At 31.8% G+C, this 22,048-nt stretch overlaps 1 protein-coding gene across 1 annotated transcript in view; it reads right to left on the bottom strand.

Annotated features, from left to right (window-relative positions):
* LOC134690246 (uncharacterized) overlaps nucleotides 1-20,815 on the bottom strand; it is a 61,596-nt gene extending 40,781 nt beyond the window's left edge. The window contains exons 1-7 of the mRNA XM_063550222.1: nucleotides 20,777-20,815; nucleotides 20,428-20,529; nucleotides 19,452-19,550; nucleotides 18,793-18,891; nucleotides 18,054-18,161; nucleotides 13,649-13,720; nucleotides 5,393-5,444 (exon numbers count right to left, since the gene is read on the bottom strand). Of these exons, the coding sequence (XP_063406292.1) occupies nucleotides 5,393-5,444; nucleotides 13,649-13,720; nucleotides 18,054-18,161; nucleotides 18,793-18,891; nucleotides 19,452-19,550; nucleotides 20,428-20,529; nucleotides 20,777-20,815 (571 nt within the window). The remainder of the gene's footprint in view (nucleotides 1-5,392; nucleotides 5,445-13,648; nucleotides 13,721-18,053; nucleotides 18,162-18,792; nucleotides 18,892-19,451; nucleotides 19,551-20,427; nucleotides 20,530-20,776) is intronic.
* Nucleotides 20,816-22,048: the final 1,233 nt, after the last annotated feature.

The raw sequence follows: 22,048 nt of genomic DNA, 5'->3' as shown, positions 1-22,048 counted from the left end.
AAACACTTTACAAATTTTATGATCTAAAGTGCTTTCATATATTTGACTTCCTCAATGATTAAGTAAAGTATAAACAGTTAATTGATCCTAGCATAGTGAGTTAATTCACAACATATAACATATTTCGTTTATCTAGTCAATTCCTATAACTCTAGTATGAACAAGAGTGCACACACTGAAACGTGTCGCCTTCTTTACTAACCATGGATTTTATGTTGATAGTCCTAAATATAAAGCTTTACTACAAGTATCACATACACTTAACATGATCCAAGAAAATGAGGTCAAGGTCAGATAAAACCAAACAAGAAATACACCTTAAAATTCAATACACCGAATATAGTTGACCTATTGCTTACAGTTTCTAAGAAAACATACTTAACCAAGAAAACTAAACATTGACCAATGAACCATGAAAATGAGGTCAAGGACAGATAAACCATGCCAGAAAGACATGTACACCTTACAATCAATCCAATATATGCATTAAATATAGTTGACCTATTGCTTATAGTATCTAAGAAACAAACTTGACCGTGGAAACTAAACATTGACCAATGAACCATGAAAATGAGGTCAAGGTCAAATAAAACCTGCCAGACTGAAGTGTACATCATAAAATATGTCCATACACCATATATAGTTGACCTATTGCATATAGTATTAGAAAAAAATACCAAAACTCAAAAACTTAACTTTGACCACTGAAACATGAAAATGAGGTTGGACATATACACCTTACAATCAAAATATACCAAATAAAGTAGACCTATTGCTCATAGTACAAGTACAGATATATTGACATGATCATGAAAACTTAACCTTGTTCACTGATCCATGAAAAAATGAGGTCAAGGTCAAATGAAAACTGTCTGGGGGGCATGAGGACCTTGCAAGGTACGCATATACAAAATATATTCTCATAATAAAAAAGAAATTAACATTACAACAAATATTATTTTTTTTCAAGAAGTCACTGAACCATGAAAATGAGGTCAAGGACAATGGACATATGACATACGGATACTTTTTTTTCCATATTACTAATCACACGCCATAAATTCATGTGTTAAACAGTTTTTTTCAGCACTGGCTAGACCATTTAAATGAGGTCAAGGACAATGTCCATATGGCTGACAGAAATTTTGTAACATAAAGCATCATCTGTATTTAAGCTTCGAAGCATGAAGGTCTTCCACCCCCTGCTACACATGTGGCATTGGTGGTGTTACTCATGCAAGATCAAATCAGGTCATAATTGCTTAGAGTAAAAGAGGAAAACAATTAAATGATAACAAGCGAGCCTACATTTATCAATCCCTAGACTAGTCTCAAATAAATCAAACCAAGTGTACTTGAGTAAGTGCACAACATGAGAAAAACTGACATTCATCTGACGTACAGTAACTATGGAACAACAGACAAACACATTTTTGAAAATCAAAGTAAAGATTTATTCCAACGAATCAAATATTGCATGAATATTTCATTACATTTTATTACATCCTTCTCCAGACAGACAGGGAGGCATATGGGCGAGCAGAAAGATGGACAAGGGTGTACCATATAACATATTGACTATGACGGGCAAAAAAATTAGAACAAACATTCTGAGAGTATTGCATGGCAATACATAGTCCCCTATCGGTTAAAAAAATCATTGTACTGGAACATAATGCTAACTGAATTGGTAATTTATGATATTTTCTATATTAAATAAATGCTCCACATGACGCAGCTTGATACAAATGCAAAGGTCGAACCCTGAACAGTTGAGTCAAGCTTGATACAGCTCTGAATTTGGATTGTGATTAAACATTTGACACAGGGTGCAATCAACAGGTTTTTTTCTATAACGTCATAGTTTTAGAGACAATGCATAAGTGATCCTTAGTGGTGGAATGGTCAATAAAGATACTTGTATAAAACTAGATATCACTGGAATCAAAATTTTCTCTAGTTTATAATGAAATAGAAATAAAGTGTACTTTTAATATAATAAAAAAGTTCTTTTCAGAGAACATGGGGAAAAAATTGCCTAATCTGAACATAAAAAACCTGAAATCAGATCGGATGGGCGAAAGTCTGTCAATTAACGTTATATTACGCTTCCATATATATTTATTGATTTGAAAATGAATTGATAGCAGATTTTACACTTCATATACCCATCTGATAATAAAGAATTGTGATTTTTTTGCACTGGTTTGTAAATAAATTATTGTGCCTTTGTTTAATTAGTTATATTAAGTTTAGTTTGTATTGATTTTACATCAATAGGTTCACATTAATTGAAATTATGTCCAGTTGTCAATTTGAAATTGTTGTCATAAATACTTATGGTGATTGACATGTAGATACAATGTACAATAACCAAGGTGACACTGAATGTTTGTCAACAAACTGCAAATACAGTAGAAATCAAACCAATGAAATAACATGTGCTGATTATAGGCGTTTCTTGTCATGTGCTTAAAAGTCCAAAGTTTGTCACTACATCCGTTAAGTCATGATTTTGGCAGCGTAATATAATGTTAATTGAAAGACTTCGTACACCTTACCAGCATCCTGTACACAAAATATAGTTGACCTATTGCTTACAGGATCCAAGAACCGACTAAAAGAAAACTTCAACATTGACCAACGAACCACGAAGATGAGATCAAGGTCAGATGAATGCTGCCAGACAGACATGTTCATCTTACAATAATTCTTTACATCAAATATAGTTAGGTGACCTGCTGTTTATAGTATATATATGAGAAACTGACTTGACAAGGAAAACATAACCTTGATCACTGATTCATGACATGATTGGACTGCAGTGATCCTTATATCTCACATTCTATCACTTTTGTCACAGGCGAGATATAAATTATTGGTTTCTAACAGCTATCATGTCAGTATGTCATCTATACAATAGCTACCTTTTTCTTGGCAAAATAATTCTAGCAAAATAGAAGATTGCTTGTGATTGCAGATAAACATACAAGTAATGGTTTACTTTTACATGTTTTATAAATTCTTATTTGGATGAAGAGTTGTCTCATTGGCACTCACGCCACATTTTCCTATATTTATGTACTATAGCATCCTCATTCGAAATTAAAACATTAGAAAACCCAATTCAATTGTCCTGCTTAGCGTTTAAAAACACAATTCATTCAAAGGGAAACCCAATTATTTATTAAAACTATGCATTCCCAACCCTATTAGTTGCTGTCAAGTGAGTCATTTACCCTAAATAATGAATTAGTTTTGCGTAATTTATAAATCTATTTTTGTAAATTAAAGAAATCTACTGTCGTTCCTAAAATAAAGCACCAATTAACCAGATGCTCCGCAGGGCGCAGCTTTATACGACCGCAGAGGTTGAACCCTGAACGGTTGGGGCAAGTATGGACACAACATTCTAGCTGGATTCAGCTCTTAATTTGAATTGTGATTAAATAGTTGACACAGCATAGGTTTCTGACACAGACTGGATGTGGTCTAATGAACTTAAAAATTTTTTTTTGCCTTTGAGCAATTCACTTTGCTGTTGAATATTAATCCTCTCAAAAAAATGTTTGAAGAAATTTTCTTTTTATTTATTAAATCTGAAATGAAAAGAATTGACCCCCCAATTTTTTTTTTCACATCCCCCTTTCCCTTATTTCAAAACTGATCTCAATTTAAATTTCTAATGAAGTTTGCAACAATAAATACTCATTTAAATACATCATAAAATATTAATATGTAAAAAAAGTGCTTGTTATTACTGAATGGTAAAGATTGTTTAAATCTATCAGTTGGTAGTAAAAGTGAATATACATTGTATATCATGTATATTGTATAAAACAATGATTTAAGTTGATTCAACTAATATTCTGGACAAAGAAAGATAAGTCCAATTGAAATCCAATTGGAATTTCTTGCTATTGCACAATATTGTGGAATTATATATTTCTTGCTATTGCACAATACTGTGCAATTGAAAATATTTGCTATTGCACAATACTGTGCAATTAAAGATTTCTTGCTTTTGCACAATACTGTACAATTGAAGATTTCTTGCTATTGCTGAATGCTGTGCAATTGAAAATTTCTTGCTATTGCACAATACTTAATATAATAATTTTGGATCCTGATTTGGACCAACTTGAAAACTGGGCCCATAATCAAAAATCTAAGTACATGTTTAGATTCAGCATATCAAAGAGGCCCAAGAATTCAATTTTTGTTAAAATCAAACTTAGTTTAATTTTGGACCCTTTGGACTTTAATGTAGACCAATTTTAAAACGGGACCAAAAATTAAGAATCTACATACACAGTTAGATTTGGCATATCAAAGAACCCCAATTATACATTTTTTGATGAAATCAAACAAAGTTTAATTCTGGACCCCAATTTGGACCAACTTGAAAACTGGGCCAATAATAAAAAATCCTAGTACATTTTTAGATTCAGCATATCAAAGAACCCCAAGGATTCAATTTTTTTAAAAATCAAACTAAGTTTAATTTTGGACCCTTTGGACCTTAATGTAGACCAATTTGAAAACGGGACCAAAAATTAAGAATCTACATACACAGTTAGATTTGGCATATCAAAGAACCCCAATTATTCAATTTTTGATGGAATCAAACAAAGTTTAATTTTGGACCCTTTGGGCCCTTTATTCCTAAACTGTTGGGACCTAAACTCCCAAAATCAATACCAACCTTCCTTTTGTGGTCACAAACCTTGTGTTAAAATTTCTATTCACTTTTACTAAAGTTAGAGTGCAAAAACTAAAAGTCCAAATCTACTTCTCTGTTGAAAAGTTTGGTCTGCAAACACACCAAGTCCAGCGGACGACGACGACGACGCCAACGTGATAGCAATATACGACTGAAATTTTTTCAAATTTTGCGGTCGTATAAAAACCAATCTTAACTACTCGGGCATTCTCGCCCACTTACGTTAACATAATTTGTTAGTGAAGCGATAAGGGTTGAGAAGTCACAAATGGCAGAACTGGCTCCTTGTCGGAATCTTTGAATCATTTGTCCCTTACTAAAATTTTGTATCCCGATAAACAATCGACACCAGTTCATAAAATTTCTTTTTATAACAAGGAATAAAAAAGGTAGAAAAAGCACATCTTGTGCCAAAGACTTAGTTTATTAAATTATCTCAAAACTGACACATATTCTGAGGATTATAGAGAAATGTCACCCGTATTATCAATTCACTCGTGGACAAAGCAATAACTCTGTGTGCAATGACATTGATCATATATTTATCGTGACTGTTTTGCTGTTTACATGGACAATATTTTGGTTTATGTCATAACATGTAATGTGTTAAAACTAATGAATAGTTTGAATAATATATATATAATAATAAAACAAGTTAAAGAAAATTACCTTCTATCCCTTGACCAGCAGTCACACCTGGAGATTTCTCTGACATGACAGTCTAAAAAATAAGTAATATGCACTGTGAATATATCTTCACTCATGTCCCTTGAAGAACTATAAAAATTTTAAGATATAAACCCCCCAAAAAATACAATGACATAATACCAATATATATGTAATACCAATGTTCCACATTACATAAAATATATCCAACACATTTTTATATTTTCAGGATAATGTGTGGCTCAGAGTAAAAGAGAGATATAGTTTAAAGGGAACAGTTTTTTTTTTAATTTGGAAAATCCCCTTGCAGGTATATAAAAAGTAAAATAACAAAATTATCGAACTCCGATGAAAATTCTAAGCCGAAAGTCCCTAAGTAAATGGCAAAATCAAAAGCTCAAACACATCTAACGAATGGATAACAACTGTCATATTCCTGACTTGGTACTGGCATTTTCTTATGTAGAAAATGGTGGATTAAACCTGGTTTATCTGTTCCCAAAAAAATTATACAATGCAGCAAGAATATTTGTGTTTAATGGAAACTATGGACCAAAACCTGTCTTACTGATTATTTTGCCTTGACCAAGTTTTATGGTTTTAAAGATAAAAAGCATAAATGAAAAACAAACAAGAGGCTCAAAAAAACTTGTATCGTTCACCTTGGCATTTTTGCTAACACTAAATTGGATTGATTACTTAATTCAATGATTGAGTAATTGCTGGTGTTTAATGCTAATTTCAGTGTTATTGGCTATATTGTGAAAATCAGTTTTTATTGGTGGAGGAAGCCTGAGTACCCTAAGCAAACCAGGCCATACCGCAGGTTAATCAAGACTGGAGTCAAACGCACCTCACAAGCTCAATGTTGGAAGAATAATCAACAAGATTATTTGGTGAAAATAGGAGGTAGGTAGATCTTGACAATCAGTATTTTGCCCCCGACAGTATTTCTCCACCTATTGTGGTTTCAAGGATTAAGACAATTAACACATTTTACCCTCATGTTCTATTATGAACTATATTGCAGCCATGTCTTGTTGTTTAAAGCTATAATTCCCGTAGAAGTCATCCAGTTCTTTTGGTTGTATTGGAAATTTTATAGATCTTGCATTTCTGATTATCTTTGCTGTTTACAGTTAATACTTTTCTATTATAGTTTTCAAGGTAATGAGCAAAAGCACTAAGATCAGTAAAATATGTCATTTAAGAACAATTACTCCTATGGTCTATTGTTTATGGCCATATTGACAATTTGTAGATCATGAATTGCTAACCCCTTTTGCTTCAAACAGTTTTTACCTATCTCATAAAGTTTTTGAGGTAAGAGAGCATTGAATGGCAATACTCAGCCAGATACGACTGCAGAGGTCTAACCCTGAACAGTTGGGGCAAGTTTTGACACAATATTCAAGCTGTGATCAAATTTTTTACATAATATAAGTTTCTGACACAAAATAAATGTGGTCAAAGACCTTAAAGATTCGAAATGGGACATTTAATTTACCTAGAATGGTCTGATATCCAAAATCTAACAACACGGCTAGAATCAGCATATAAAAAAACACAAAAAATTTAATTTTAGTTGAAATCAAACAAAGTTTAATTTTGGACCCTTCAAACCTTAATATGGATTAATTTGAAAACAGGGCCCAAAATAAAAAATCTATATGCACAATAAGATTCAGCATATCATACAGTCACAATAATTCAGTTTTTGATGAAATCAAACAAAGTTTAATGTTAGATTCTTTTGACCACAATGTAGCCCAATTTAAAAATGGGGCCCAATATCCAAACTAGAGGCTCTAAGGGGCCCGTGTCGCTCACCTTGGTCTATGTACATATTAAACAAAGAACACATATGAATTAATGACAAAATTGTGTTATGGTGATTGTGATGTGTTTGTAGATCTTACTTTACTGAACATTCTTGCTGCTTACAATATCTCTATCTATGATGAACTTGGCCCAGTAGTTATAGTGGAAAATATTTTGTAAAAATTTACAAAATTTATGAAAATTGTTAAAAATTGACTATAAAGGGCAATAACTCCTTGAGGGGTCATTTGACTATTTTGGTCAAGTTGACTCATTTGTAGGTCTTACTTTCCTGTACATTATTGCTGTTTACAGTTTATCTCTATCTATAATAATATTCAAGATAATAACCAAAAGCTGAAAATTTTTCTTAAAATTACCAATTCAGGGGCAGCAATCCAACAACGGGTTACCTGATTGGTCTGAAAATTTCAAGGCAGATAGATCTTCACATAATGAATAATTTTAACCTGTAAGATTTGCTCTAAATGCTTTGGTTTCAGAGATATGAGCCAAAAACTGCATTTTACCCTATGTACCATTTTTAGCCATGTCGGCCATCTTGGTTCGAGGGCCTGGTCATCACAAACATTTTTAAAACTAGATATCCTAGTGATGATTGTTGACAAGTTTGGTTAAATTTGTCTTAGAAGTTTCAGGAGAAGATTTTTGTAAAAGATTACAAATAATGTAAACAAGAGGCTCTCAAGAGCCTGAATCGCTCACCTGAATTTTTTTGGTTTGATCTCTCATCAATGTTTATTTTGGCTTTTCAATTTATTTAAATGTTCTTTAAATCCTATTCTCTGCAAAGGCCAAAAAAAAAATCATTTTCTCCTATGTTCTATTTTAGCCATAGGAGCTATGTTTCTTGACATACAAGGAAATGAAATATAAAATTTATACTAGATACTCTGAAACTCATTTAGCCTAAGTTTGGCTGAAATTGATACAGCAGTTTCAAAGGAGAAGATTTTTAAAAGTAAGTCAACATGATAAACAAATTGTGAAAAAAGTCTTTAAAGGGCAATAACTCCTTAAGAGGTCAATTGACAATTTTGATCAAATTGACTTATTTGTAGATCTTACTTTGCTGATCATTTTTGCTGTTTACAGTTTATCTTTATCTATTATAATATTCAAGTAATGACCAAAAACTGCACAATTTCCTTAAAATTACCAATTAAGTGGCAGCAACCCAACAATGGTTTGTTTGATTCATCGGAAAATTTCAGGGCTGATAGATCTTGACCTAATGAACATTTTTACCCCATGTCAGATTTGCTCTAAATGCTTTTGTTTTTGAGATATTAGCCAAAAACTGCGTTTGACCCCTATGTTCTATTTTAAGTAACGGCGGCCATGTTTTTTGACGGATCAAAAATCTAAGCACACACTTTGTGCAGGATAATCTAAGGAACAAACATGCTAAGTTTCATCCAAATCCATTCAGTAGTTTCAGAGGAGAAGATTTTTTAAAGTTATCAAATATGATGAACAAATTGTGAAAAATTGCCATTAAAGGACAATAACCCCTTAAGGGGTCAATTGACAATTTTGGTCATATTAACTTATTTGTAGATCTTACTTTGCTGATCATTTTGCTGTTTACAGTTTATCTTTATCTATAATAATATTCAAGATAATGACCAAAAACTGCAAAATTTCCTTAAAATTACCAATTAAGTGGCAGCAACCCAACAATGGTTTGTTTGATTCATCTGAAAATTTCAGGGCTGATAGATCTTGACCTAATGAAAAAAATTTTCCCCATGTCAGATTTGCTCTAAATGCTTTCGTTTTTGAGATATTAGCCAAAAACTGCGTTTGACCCCTATGTTCTATTTTAAGTAACGGCAGCCATGTTTTTTGACGGATCAAAAATTTAAGCACACACTTTGTGCAAGATAATCTAAGGAACAATCATGCTAAGTTTCATCCAAATCCATTCAGTAGTTTCAGAGGAGAAGATTTTTTAAAGTTAGCAAATATGATGAACAAATTGTGAAAAATTGCCATTAAAGGACAATAACCCCTTAAGGGGTCAATTGACAATTTTGGTCATATTAACTTATTTGTAGATCTTACTTTGCTGATCATTTTTGCTGTTTACAGTTTATCTTTATCTATTATAATATTCAAGATAATGACCAAAAACTGCAAAATTTCCTTAAAATTACCAATTAAGTGGCAGCAACCCAACAATGGTTTGTTTGATTCATCTGAAAATTTCAGGGCTGATAGATCTTGACCTAATGAACATTTTAACCCCTATGTCAGATTTGCTCTAAATGCTTTCGTTTTTGAGATATAAGCCAAAAACTGCATTTGACCCCTATGTTCTATTTTAAGTAACGGTGGCCATGTTTTTTGACGAATCAAAAATCGAAGCGCACACTTTGTGCAGGATACTCTAAGGAACAATCATGCTAAGTTTCATTCAAATCCATTCAGTAGTTTCAGAGGAGAAGATGTTTGAAAAATTGTTAACGACGACAGACGACGACGACGACGACGACGGACGCCAAGTGATAAGAAAAGCTCACATGGCCTTTTAGGCCAGGTGAGCTAAAAATTGACTATAAAGGGCAATAACTCCTTAAGGGTTAGTCATGTTGACTTATTCGTAGATCTTACTTTGCTGAACATTATTGCTGTTTACAGTTTATCTCTATCTATAATGATATTAAGATAATAACCAAAAATGGAAAAATTTCCTTAAAATTACCAATTCAGGGGCAGCAACCCAACAATGGGTTGCCGATTCATCTGAAAATTTCAGGACAGATAGATCTTGACCTGATAAACATGTTTACCCCCATGTCAGATTTACCCTAAATGCTTTGGTTTCAGAGATATAAGCCAAAATATACATCTATGTTCTATTTTTAGCCATGGCGGCCATCTTGGTTGGTATGCATGGTCAACGAACACATTTTTTAAACTAGATACCCCAATGATGATGGTGGCCAAGTTTGGTTAAATTTGGACCAGTGGTTTCAGAGGAGAAGATTTTTGTAAAAGTTAACAACGGACGACCGACCCCAAGTGATGAGAAAAGCTCACTTGGTCCTTTGGGCCAGGTGAGTTTAAAAGTATTACAAGGTTAGAACCCCCAACTAGAGGCTCTTAAGAGCCTGTGTTGCTCACCTTGGTCTATGTGAATATTAAACAAAGGAAGCAGATGGATTCATGACAAAATTGTGTTTTGGTGATGTGATGTGTTTGTACATCTTACTAACTTTACTGAACATTCTTGCTGCTTACAATTATCTCTATCTATAATGAACTTGGCCCAGTAGATTCAGTGGAAAATATTAGTAAAAATTTACAAATTTTATGAAAATTGTAAAAAATTGACTCTAAAGGACAATAACTCCTTAGGGGGTCAATTGACCATTTTGGTCATGTTGACTTATTTTTAGGTCTTACTTTGCTGTACATTATTGCTGTTTACAGTTTATCTCTATCTATAATAACATTCAAGATAAAAACCAAAAATAGCAAAATTCCCTTAAAATTACCAATTCAGGGGCAGCAACCCAACAACGGGTTGTCCAACCCATCTGAAAATTTTAGGGCAGATAGATCATGACCTGATTAACAATTTAACCCCATCAAATTGCTCTGAATGCTTTGGTTTATGAGTTATAAGCCAAAAAACTGCATTTTACCCCTATGTTTAATTTTTAGCCGTGGCAGCCATCTTGGTTGGTTGGCCGGGTCACCGGACACATTTTGCAAACTAGAAACCCCAAAGATGATTGTGGCCAAGTTTGGATTAATTTGGCCCAGTAGTTTCAGAGGAGAAGATTTTTGTAAAAGATAACTAAGATTTACGAAAAATGGTTAAAAATTGACTATAAAGGGCAATAACTCCTAAAGGGGTCAACTGACCATTTCAGTCATGTTGACTTATTTGTAAATCTTACTTTGCTGAACATTATTGCTGTTTACAGTTTATCTCTATCTATAATAATATTGAAGATAATAGCCAAAAACAGCAAAATTTCCTTAAAATTCCCAATTAAGGGGCAGCAACCCAACAACGGGTTGTCCAATTCATCTGAAAATTTGAGGGCAAATAGATCTTGACCTGATAAACAATTTTAATTCATGTCAGATTTGCTCTAAATGCTTTTGTTTTTGAGTTATAAGCCAAAAACTGCATTTTACCCCTATGCTCTATTTTTAGCCATGGCAGCCATCTTGGTTGGTTGGCCGGGTCACCGGACACATTTTTAAACAAAATACCCCAATGATGATTGTGGCCAAGTTTTGTTAAATTTGGCCAAGTTTTCAGAGGAGAAGATTTTTGTAAAAGTTAACGACAACGGACGACGGACGACAGACAACGACAGACGAGGGACACCAAGTGATGAGAAAAGTTCACTTGGCCATTCGGGCCAGGTGAGCTAAAAATTAATGACTTTAAATTAATCCCATTGAAATTGATTAAAAGATTTGTATTTATTTTCAATTGAAGAGTTCTCGCTATTGCGCAATATTATACTGTGCAATTTAAGATTTCTTGCTTTTGTGCAATACTGTGCACTTGAAGATTTCTTGCTATTGCGCAATACTGGCCAATTGAAGATTTATGTCTATTGCGAAATACAATGCAATTGAAGATTTCTTGCTATTGCGCAATGCTGTGCAATTAAAGATTTCTTGCTATTGCGCAATACTATGTTGCTGCCCAATACTGGCCAATTGAAGGTTTCTTGTTATTGCCAATACTGTGCAATTGAAGATTTCTTGCTATTGCGCAATACTGTGCAATTGAAGATTTCTTGCTATTGCGCAATACTGTGCAATTGAAGATTTTTTGCTTTTGCGCAATACTGTGCAATTGAAGATTTCTTGCTATTGCACAATACTGTTCTATTGTGCAATACTGTGCTATTGCTATTTTGCAATACTGTGCTATTGCACAATACTGTGCAATTGAAGATTTCTTGCTATTGCACAATACTGTGCAATTGGAGATTTCTTGCTATTGTGCAATACAGTGCAATAGAAGATTTCTTGCGATTATGCAATACTGTGCAATTGAAGATTTCCTGCTATTGCGCAATACAGTGCAATTGAAGATTTCTTGCTATTGGGCAAGACTGTGCAATTGAAGATTTCTTGCTATTGCCCAATACTGTGCTATTGCGTAATAAGGTGCAATTTAAGATTTCTTGCTATTGCGCAATACTGTGCAATTGAAGATTTCTTGCTATTGCGCAATACTTTGCAATTGAAGATTTCTTGCTTTTGCGCACTACTGTGCAATTGAAGATTTCTTGTTATTGCACAATACTGTGCAATCATTTGAATTCTCAAAAATTTTAAAGAAAAAAAAATATGAACCCCCTAAAAAAATTGGAAGAAAAAATGCCCCCAAACTTTTTGAACCCGTCCCCCTTGGAGTAATTACCGCGAACCGAAATTAATCCCAGCCTTCCCTTTGTGGTATGGAACCTTGTAGTACAATTTTAGAAAGATCCATACTGTCTGGAAACAAGAAAAATACTTGTTCTTGGCCCATTTTTTGCCCTTAATTCCTGAACCGTTGAAGCAATTACCCCCAAACTCAATCCCAGCCTTCCCTTTAATTAACTTGTGATATGAAACCTTGTGGTACAATTTCTGAGAGATCTATACACTAACACACAAGTTATTGTCCGGAAACAACAAAAATGCTTGTTTTTGGCCCCTTTTTAGTCCCTAATTCCTAAATTGTTGGTACCATAACCCCCAAAAACAATCCCAACTTTCCTTTTGTGGTATTGAACCTTCTAGTGAAATTTATTAGAGATCCATTCACTTAAACTAAAGTTATTGTCTGGAAACAAAATGAATCTTCGGACGACACCGACGACAACACCATAGCATTATACGACGCAAATTTTTTGCGGTCATATAAAAAGTGTGGAAAACAGAATATTTGCATGAATTTTTCGAAGTCCACGGAACAAAACTCTGCACAAAATCATCAGACTGGAACCAAATCTGAACTGGATCTGTAATTTGTCATGGTGGAACTATATACCAAATATCAATCCATATATCTTTAAGCAAGATAAAAATAAATGCGAAAAACTTTAGAATGAAATAAAAGACACAACAATAAATTCTTGAATTGAAAAATGAAGGCTATTCCACTAAGTTTAGTTAAAGTCCGTTAAATCGTGGAATTAAGGATCTCAAATATATCATGTTGTGCAATCAAAATCGTGATAACAAATAATTTCATAAGAATTTGAAATTTTTTGTTCAAGACTTAAAGAATGTTTAATTTATAAAATATCTCTCCTGAAGTATCTTGGTTTTGTGGCATTTAATTTCTTAGTTTATATTATTTATTTTTTGTAACTGATTTTCTATTTGATTCATTCTAAGTGTAAGCATATGCAATTCAACACCATATATATCTATCACTATATGTACCTGTAAGTATTCCATCACTTCTTTATACTGCCTCTCTTTCCATCTGGCTGCTATATCATATGGAGTCTCACCCTGAAAAACAGACAAATCTTTATATTGCTTTCATCTGATAAGGCCTAAATTAAAATATTGTTTGTTTGCCCTTTTCCGACCCTATGTTTTGAAACAGGGTAGGTTACGTAGGTAAAATATTTTATTTTTCTTTCCCAAAAAATATCTTAGCTCGGTACATTTTTTGTCATGGGTAGGCAGGTAGGTATAATATTTTATTTTATAGAAACAAAATCTGCCTGATGTAATTTTTGTTTGTACAAATGTATTGCTTTTGTTTAAGTTCATGCTTTTGCTAAAAAGTTTCTGGGACTATAAGTATAATAAGCATATTTTCAACGTTTATATGCCTGGAACTTTTAAGAGTTTCAAATTCTACTTCCGTCGTATGCTTACCTTGACCTAAAGGTTTTCTGTAAGAGATAACTTTATCCTGGTAAAATATGTCCAGGCAGACATACATTACTAGTAGAAAAAGTCCCTAGAGAGTTTAAATTTTTGTGTGTGCCTGTGTTTCCAATAAAAATGCTACAAGACTTGAAACTCAATTGTCACGTATCTTACGTTGCATTTATAAATGATCTGTATGGAAAAACTTGGCGATTTTACTGCCAAATATTGTCCACTTTACAGACCTTTGGTTCATGTCAGATATATATAATATGCTGGTCGAAGGCTTAACTGGACCCCTGTTGTGTTCACTTATCGCTACACTGACTTCGGTGCGAGGGTCTCTCTAATAAGTGACAAGAAGCATCAAGAAGCAACAAGAAGTGTCAAGAAGCAACAAGAAGAATAAATTAAGCGACAAGAAGCGAAAAGAAGGCTATTTAGCGACTAGAAAACTTTAAAAATTATTATTAGAATAAATATATAAAAAAAAAGCATTGAACTTTTTATTTTTTTAGATATATATATGGGTAGTAATAAAGTGATTTTCATTTTTTTTTTATATATAATATTGATAGAATTAAACATTTGTGAAAAAGAAAGGGATTATATAGTTTTTATTAGACAACATATGTTAAAGATCATGTATGCACTGTTTTCAGCAATGTGAAAGGTATGAATAAATGAGTCAAGATAACACTTGCTGTTTTGCCTGGCTGTGGTCTGAACAATTTCTTTCAAAAAAGGATGTTTGGCAGAATTAAATTAAATTTGAATAATATTGATGACAGTTAGCATATATCATCAGCAATATTTTGTTTGTTTAAAGGACCTTTTTTTAATTATTTTTATAATTATTTTTTTTAAGTTTTCTTGTCGCTAAATAGTCTTCTTGCCGCTTCTTGTTGCTAAATTCATTCTTCTTGACACTTCTTGTCACTTCTTGTTGCTAAATTCATTCTTCTTGACGCTTCTTGTCGCTAAAATTCTTCTTGTCTCTAATTATATAGACCGCGGTGCTAAGCTATAGATGGAACGGCTAACCAGTTTAGTCGAAGGCATCGTAAACATAATCATCCTGATCTACATATCACCAAAGGCCATCCCAACATAACGGGATACAAATATTTTGTGCACACGTTGACAATTTTGTATTGGGCGAACATTTTGAATGAACCCTGCTCTTCAAGTAAAAAGACACAGAGTAACTTTGGTCATATCATGATTTCAGCTTTCAACATCGATTTGAAACTCTAAATGCAAGTGTTCATGTCAAACGCTCAAGTGATACCAAACGGACTTGACCTTATACAGGAAAGATAAAACCCGAGGATTCTGGTAAAAAAGTTTTGAGCGGGAAATACAAATATAAGATTTTTGGTAGGAATGACAAAATAAATTAAAATAAAATCTTACTTGTAAATACAAATAAAATATTTTTTAGCTGAACAAATTTATAGGGTCGGTCGGTAAAGGGCAAACAAACAATATTTTAATTTAAGCCAAACTACAAAAAAGACTTTTGTTACATATATCTTACAATTAGTACTAGTAGCAGCTGAGTGTTTTATTTTGTTTTTACAGATACCATATTATATTCCTTCATTAAATATAACTCATGAGACATCACAGGGATGATTCCACTATATAGTTTAGGGCCGCTCAGCGGCCCTTAAATCTGTCAGCGGCCCCAAAAAAATGTATGTGAATATAAATTCCCAATTCAGGAAAATAAAATAAAAATCGGTATTAACTATAATTTTTCATAGTTTGTCGTCAAACGTAGTAAAATCCGGATAAGAATGCTGACTACAATCGCATTTTATTAACAACGATTTAATTATGTCAACGTGAGGTAAACAATTTTAGCAGTCGGATTCAATTGAATAAAATTTTATGGGAGTATTTGAATTCCCAAAAGTAGATCACTCAGCAGGTTGATCAAAAACCTGCTTTTTGTCAAAATTGGTGTCAAAGCAGACCTCGGCAAAGAACAAATTCAAATTTTGATATAACATTGATGAATAAATTTTAATGGGCGCCGATCTTATAAAAGCAGATCGCCCAGCAGAGCCATTTATGGAACTTGCTTAAAACCTGTTTTGTAAAAGAAATTATTTTATATTTTGCTCTATTTCCTCAAAAGACAAAAGTTCACTGGTGCTATTGCTTTAAATATAAGTATATAACCTTTTGTAATTGCTTTTCTGAATTCGACAAGTGGCCAGTTCAATTTGAAATCCATTTGAATCAAGGTAAGTTTATATTATATTCTGGTACCTTTGATAACTAATTATAAAGATGATCTGTTGAAAAAATACGGAATGGATGATTTTTTTCAGTGGTTAATATGGCAAGCCGTTTTGTTATTTAATCTAACTTCAAGATATCTCATAAACTTTATAAGATATCTTATATAGTTTGTAAGATATCTTATAAAGTTTATAAGATATCTTATAAAGTTTATAAGATATCTTATAAAGTTTATTAGAAATCTTACATGCATATGTTATAAAATTTATGAGATATCTTTTATAGTTTATAAGATATCTCATATAGTTTTCTTTATCAGATATCTTATACATTGTATAAGATATCTTATAAACAAAATGATATATCTTATACACTATATATAAGATACATTATATAAAATAGATTTATAAGATATCTTATATACTATATAAGATATCTTATAATAGATATTAGATATCTTCTTTATTATATAAGATATCTTATAAAAAAGATTATTTAAGATATCTTATTTCTCTAATTCTTCGTCAATTTATCCCTTTCTGCACCCATTGTATAAAAAAAAATAATCATGAACTTGTGGTTTCGTTTGTTATCAGTACTTCATTGGTTAAAATCCGATTATGACGTCGAATGTTCTTGCTTTCCTCTGAATTTCCCATTGTGACGGCAAAAAAAAAAGGCGACCATGCCTGATGACGTCATATAGAAAGAACACATCTTTTTGCAGATCATTTGAAAAGAAGGAATAAGTGTGCCTGCATAATGTTAGAAAATCATTAGAGAAACAGATTTGTGTAATACGATATTTATCCACTCTCGACAGTTAAATTTTAAATATTTAAAATGCTTGGGCAAGCCTTGCGTTTTAAATTTGAAAATATTTAAACTGTCTCGAGTGGATAAATATCGTATTACACTCAATGAAGCGGTAGAATCTATATATATATCATAATATATAATATACGATATCTTTAAAAAAAAAATATATAAGATATCTCATATATTAAATGAGATATCTTATAAAAATCTAATATGTTATATAAGATATCTTATATATTATGGGATAATTTGAGATAATTTGAAATTCGAATAAATAGCTAAACTGCTTAAGTGCCATAGGTTTATGTTAGCTGGTATATATGCCTTGTTTACCAAAGTTAAGATGATAGTGCATCATGTGCAATGGTATTCATGGTATTCATGTATTACATTTTCCCTGGTCTGAATCCAATAATTTCTTCAAGCAGTGTTCAGGTGAAACTTAATATACATTTTCCGTTTTTACAGGTCAGGAAAATGATATTATTTCGTTTCAGATTGTATGCATAAAAAATTCCCAATTTGGATAAAAATTCCCAATTTGATGTTCAAGGGACCCACTTGAAAACACCTGGAATCATGCCTGCTGTATACCCCATCCACACCCTCCTATATAATACCCCATCCACACCCTTCTATATCTGTATACCCCATCCACACCCTTCTATATCTGTATACCCCATCCACACCCTCCTATATCTGTATACCCCATCCACACTCTCATATATCTGTATACCCCATCCACGCCCTTCTATGAAACTTTTTCATATTTAAAGTTAAATTTAAATGATCAAAAGACTAAAGTCTTGAAAAAAAACATTTGACCAACCATACATAATTTTAGTGATTCATTACTTAATAGATAACACTATTATATACTATAAAATATTACCTCATGTGTTGTAATCAAGGGACTGGCACCTCCTTGTTCTACCAGCCATAATGTGGTCTGTAGATATCCCTCCCGAACAGCCCAATGTAAAGCTGTGTATCCATCTCTCTATAATATAACAAAATAACATGTAACTATTATGTACAATACTTTGTTGTCAATATCAATAATATACAACATATCCTACAACTGACATTAAAACTTGTCTGATAAACTGGACAATGTTATTTAATAAATATAAACAAAATATATATCACTTGAATCAGTAGTCAAAACTGAATACAATGACCAGTCACACTTGTATTTATATTGATCATAAACAACAAATAAACAACCGTTTTTTTTTTGGTGAAATGTCAAAACTTCCATTAAACCTGATATCTTAAATTTTTTTTTTTTTCAAGAAATGTGTAAAATAATTATATCAATGGATTCAGTAGAACAAAACAAACAAAATGAGACCCCACTTTATATGATTCTTACAAATATTTGTTTATTAAAACTGTCTGATTAACAACAGGAATTAAGTGTAGATTCAGTATAATAATTCATTTTAATAAAATATTTTTTCAAAGAAACATGACAAAGTAATATTTTCTGATTCAGAACAATAATACGAGAAAAATGAGACCCCACTTGATATAATTATTACAAATATTTGTTCATTAAACCTGTCTAATTGACAACATGATTTAGTGTAGATTAATAGTAATGTGATCAGACTAAGTAGATAACATACTGCTGTGATGTCGATCTTACATCTTCTATCAATGAGGAGTCTACAGACCTCCAGGTGTCCTCCCCTGGCAGCCCTCATTAATGCTGTCTGTCCATTAACCTGGAATAATACAACTGACATCAAAACTTGTCTGATAAACTGGACAATGTTGTGAAATAAATATAAACAAAATATATATCACATGAATCAGTGGACAAAACTGAATACAATGACCAGTCACACTTGTATCTATATTGTATATAAACAATAAATAAACATGTTTTGTTGTGAAATGTCAAAATTTCCATTAAACCTGATATCTTAAAAAAAAAAAAAAATTCAAGTAATGTGTGAAATAATTATATCAATGGATTCAGTAGAACAAAACAAGTAAAATGAGACCCAACTTTATATAATTATAACAAATATTTGTTCATGAAACCTGTCTAATTAACAACAGGAATTAGTGTAGATTCAGTATAACTATTCATTTTAATAAAATATTTTTTTTAAGAAACATGAAAAGGAGTAATATTTTCTAATTAAGAACAATATTATGAGTAAAATGAGACCCCACTTTATATAATTATTACAAATATTTGTTCATTAAAACTGTCTAATGAACAACATGATTTAGTGTAGATTAATAGTAATGTGATCAGACTAAGTAGATAACATACTCCTGTGATGTCGATCTTACATCCTGTATCAATGAGGAGACGACAGATCTCCAGGTTTCCAAACAAGACAGCCATCATTAAAGCTGTCTGTCCGTCCTCCTGGAATAATACAACTGACATCAAAACTTGTCTGATAAACTGGACAATGTTGTGTAATAAATATAAACAAAATATATATCACATGAATCAGTGGTCAAAACTGAATACAATGACCAGTCACACTTGTATTTATATTGTATATAAACAATAAATAAACATGTTTTGTTGTGAAATGTCAAAACTTCCATTAAACCTGATATCTTAAAAAAAAAAAAATTTCAAGAAATGTGTGAAATAATTATATCAATGGATTCAGTAGAACAAAACAAGCAAAATGAGACCCCACTTTATATGATTCTTACACATATTTGTTAATTAAACTTGTCTAATTAACAACAGGAATTAGTGTAGATTAATAGTAATGTGATCAGACTAAGTAGATAACATACATCTGTGATGTCGATCTTACATCCTGTATCAATGAGGAGACGACAGATCTCCAGGTGTCCAAACAAGGCAGCCATCATTAAAGCTGTCCGTCCATCTCCCTGGAATAATACAACTGACATCAAAACTTGTCTGATAAACTGGACAATGTTGTGTAATAAATATAAACAAAATATATATCACATGAATCAGTGGTCAAAACTGAATACAATGACCAGTCACACTTGTATTTATATTGTATATAAACAATAAATAAACATGTTTTGTTGTGAAATGTCAAAACTTCAATTAAACCTGATATCTTAAAAAAAAAAATTTTTCAAGAAATGTGTGAAATAATTATATCAATGGATTCAGTAGAACAAAACAAGCAAAATGAGACCCCACTTTATATGATTCTTACACATATTTGTTAATTAAACTTGTCTAATTAACAACAGGAATTAGTGTAGATTAATAGTAATGTGATCAGACTAAGTAGATAACATACTGTATCTGTGATGTCGATCTTACATCCTGTATCAATGAGGAGTCTACAGATCTCCAGGTGTCCCCACTGGGCAGCCGACATTAATGCTGTCTCTCCTAACACCTGGAATAATACAACTGACATCAAAACTTGTCTGATAAACTGGACAATGTTGTGTAATAAATATAAACAAAATATATATCACATGAATCAGTGGTCAAAACTGAATAAAATGACCAGTCACACTTGTATTTATATTGATCATAAACAATAAATAAACATGTTTTTTTTTGTGAGATGTCAAAACTTCCATCAGAACTGTAATGTTATTTTTTTTAATTTTTTTTTAAGAAATGAATAAAATATTTACATCAATGGATTCATTACAATTCTCTAAGTAAAATGACATCTCACTTTATATAATCCTAACAAGTATTTGTTGATATAATGATTAAATCTGTCTGATTAACATGATTCAGAATAATGATTATTTTTTTAAAAAGTAACTTTTTCAAAGAAATATGAAAAATAGTTACATTTCCTGATTTAGTACAAGGAGACAAACAAAATGAGACCCCACTTTATATAATTATTACAAATATTTGTTGTCCATTCAACCTGTCTAATTAACAACATAATTTTGTATATATTAAGGAATGTGGTCAAAGTGAAGCAATAACATACATGTGTGATATTTGTTTTACTTCCGCTGTAAAACCTTGGTGTAAAACATGTTCTTGTAAATATTCAAAGTAAGAATTTTTTCAACTATAATTCAAAACAAACAAAAACAATCATTTAAAAAAAATACCTTTATGCATTTTTTTTCTCTCACTAAAACTGTTAAATTAAAAACAGATTTTGATTTAGTATTGAATTCAGTATAATGATATATATATCAGTTTCGATACAGATATATTTGTATATTATGTTCAGAAGTAACATGTAGTTATGTGTTTTATACTGCTAATGTACAATCTGTTGTTTTGTGAAGTAACTTGCAGTTGTGTGTTTTATACTGTTTATGTACAATCTGTTTTGTTATGAAATAAGCTGTAGTTGTGCGTTTTATACTGCTAATGTACAATCTGTTTTGTTCTGAAGTATTTTGTAGTTGTGTGTTTTATACTGCTAATGTACAATCTGTTTTGTGCTGAAGTAAACTTGTAATTATGTGTTTTATACTGCTGGTGTACAATCTGTTATGTTCTGAAGTAACTTGCTATTATGTGTTTTATACTGCTGGTGTGCAATCTGTTATGTTCTGGAGTAACTTGCAATTATGTGTATTATACTGCTTATGTACAATCTGTTATGTTCTGAAGTAACTTGTAGTTGTGTGTTTTATACTGCTGCTGTACAATCTGTTATGTTCTGAACTAACTTGCAATTATGTGTTTTATACTGCTGGTGTACAATCTGTTATGTTCTGAAGTAACTTGTAGTTGTGTGTTTTATACTGCTGGTGTACAATCTGTTATGTTCTGAACTAACTTGTAGTTGTATGTTTTATACTGCTGGTGTACAATCTGTTATGTTCTGAAGTAACTTGCAATTATGTGTTTTATACTGCTGGTGTACAATCTGTTATGTTCTGAAGTAACTTGTAGTTGTGTGTTTTATACTGCTGGTGTACATTCTG

Source organism: Mytilus trossulus, chromosome 11 (assembly GCF_036588685.1).
Source record: "Mytilus trossulus isolate FHL-02 chromosome 11, PNRI_Mtr1.1.1.hap1, whole genome shotgun sequence".
Lineage (NCBI taxonomy): Eukaryota > Metazoa > Mollusca > Bivalvia > Mytilida > Mytilidae > Mytilus > Mytilus trossulus.
This window is presented reverse-complemented; position numbering and strand designations above follow the sequence as displayed.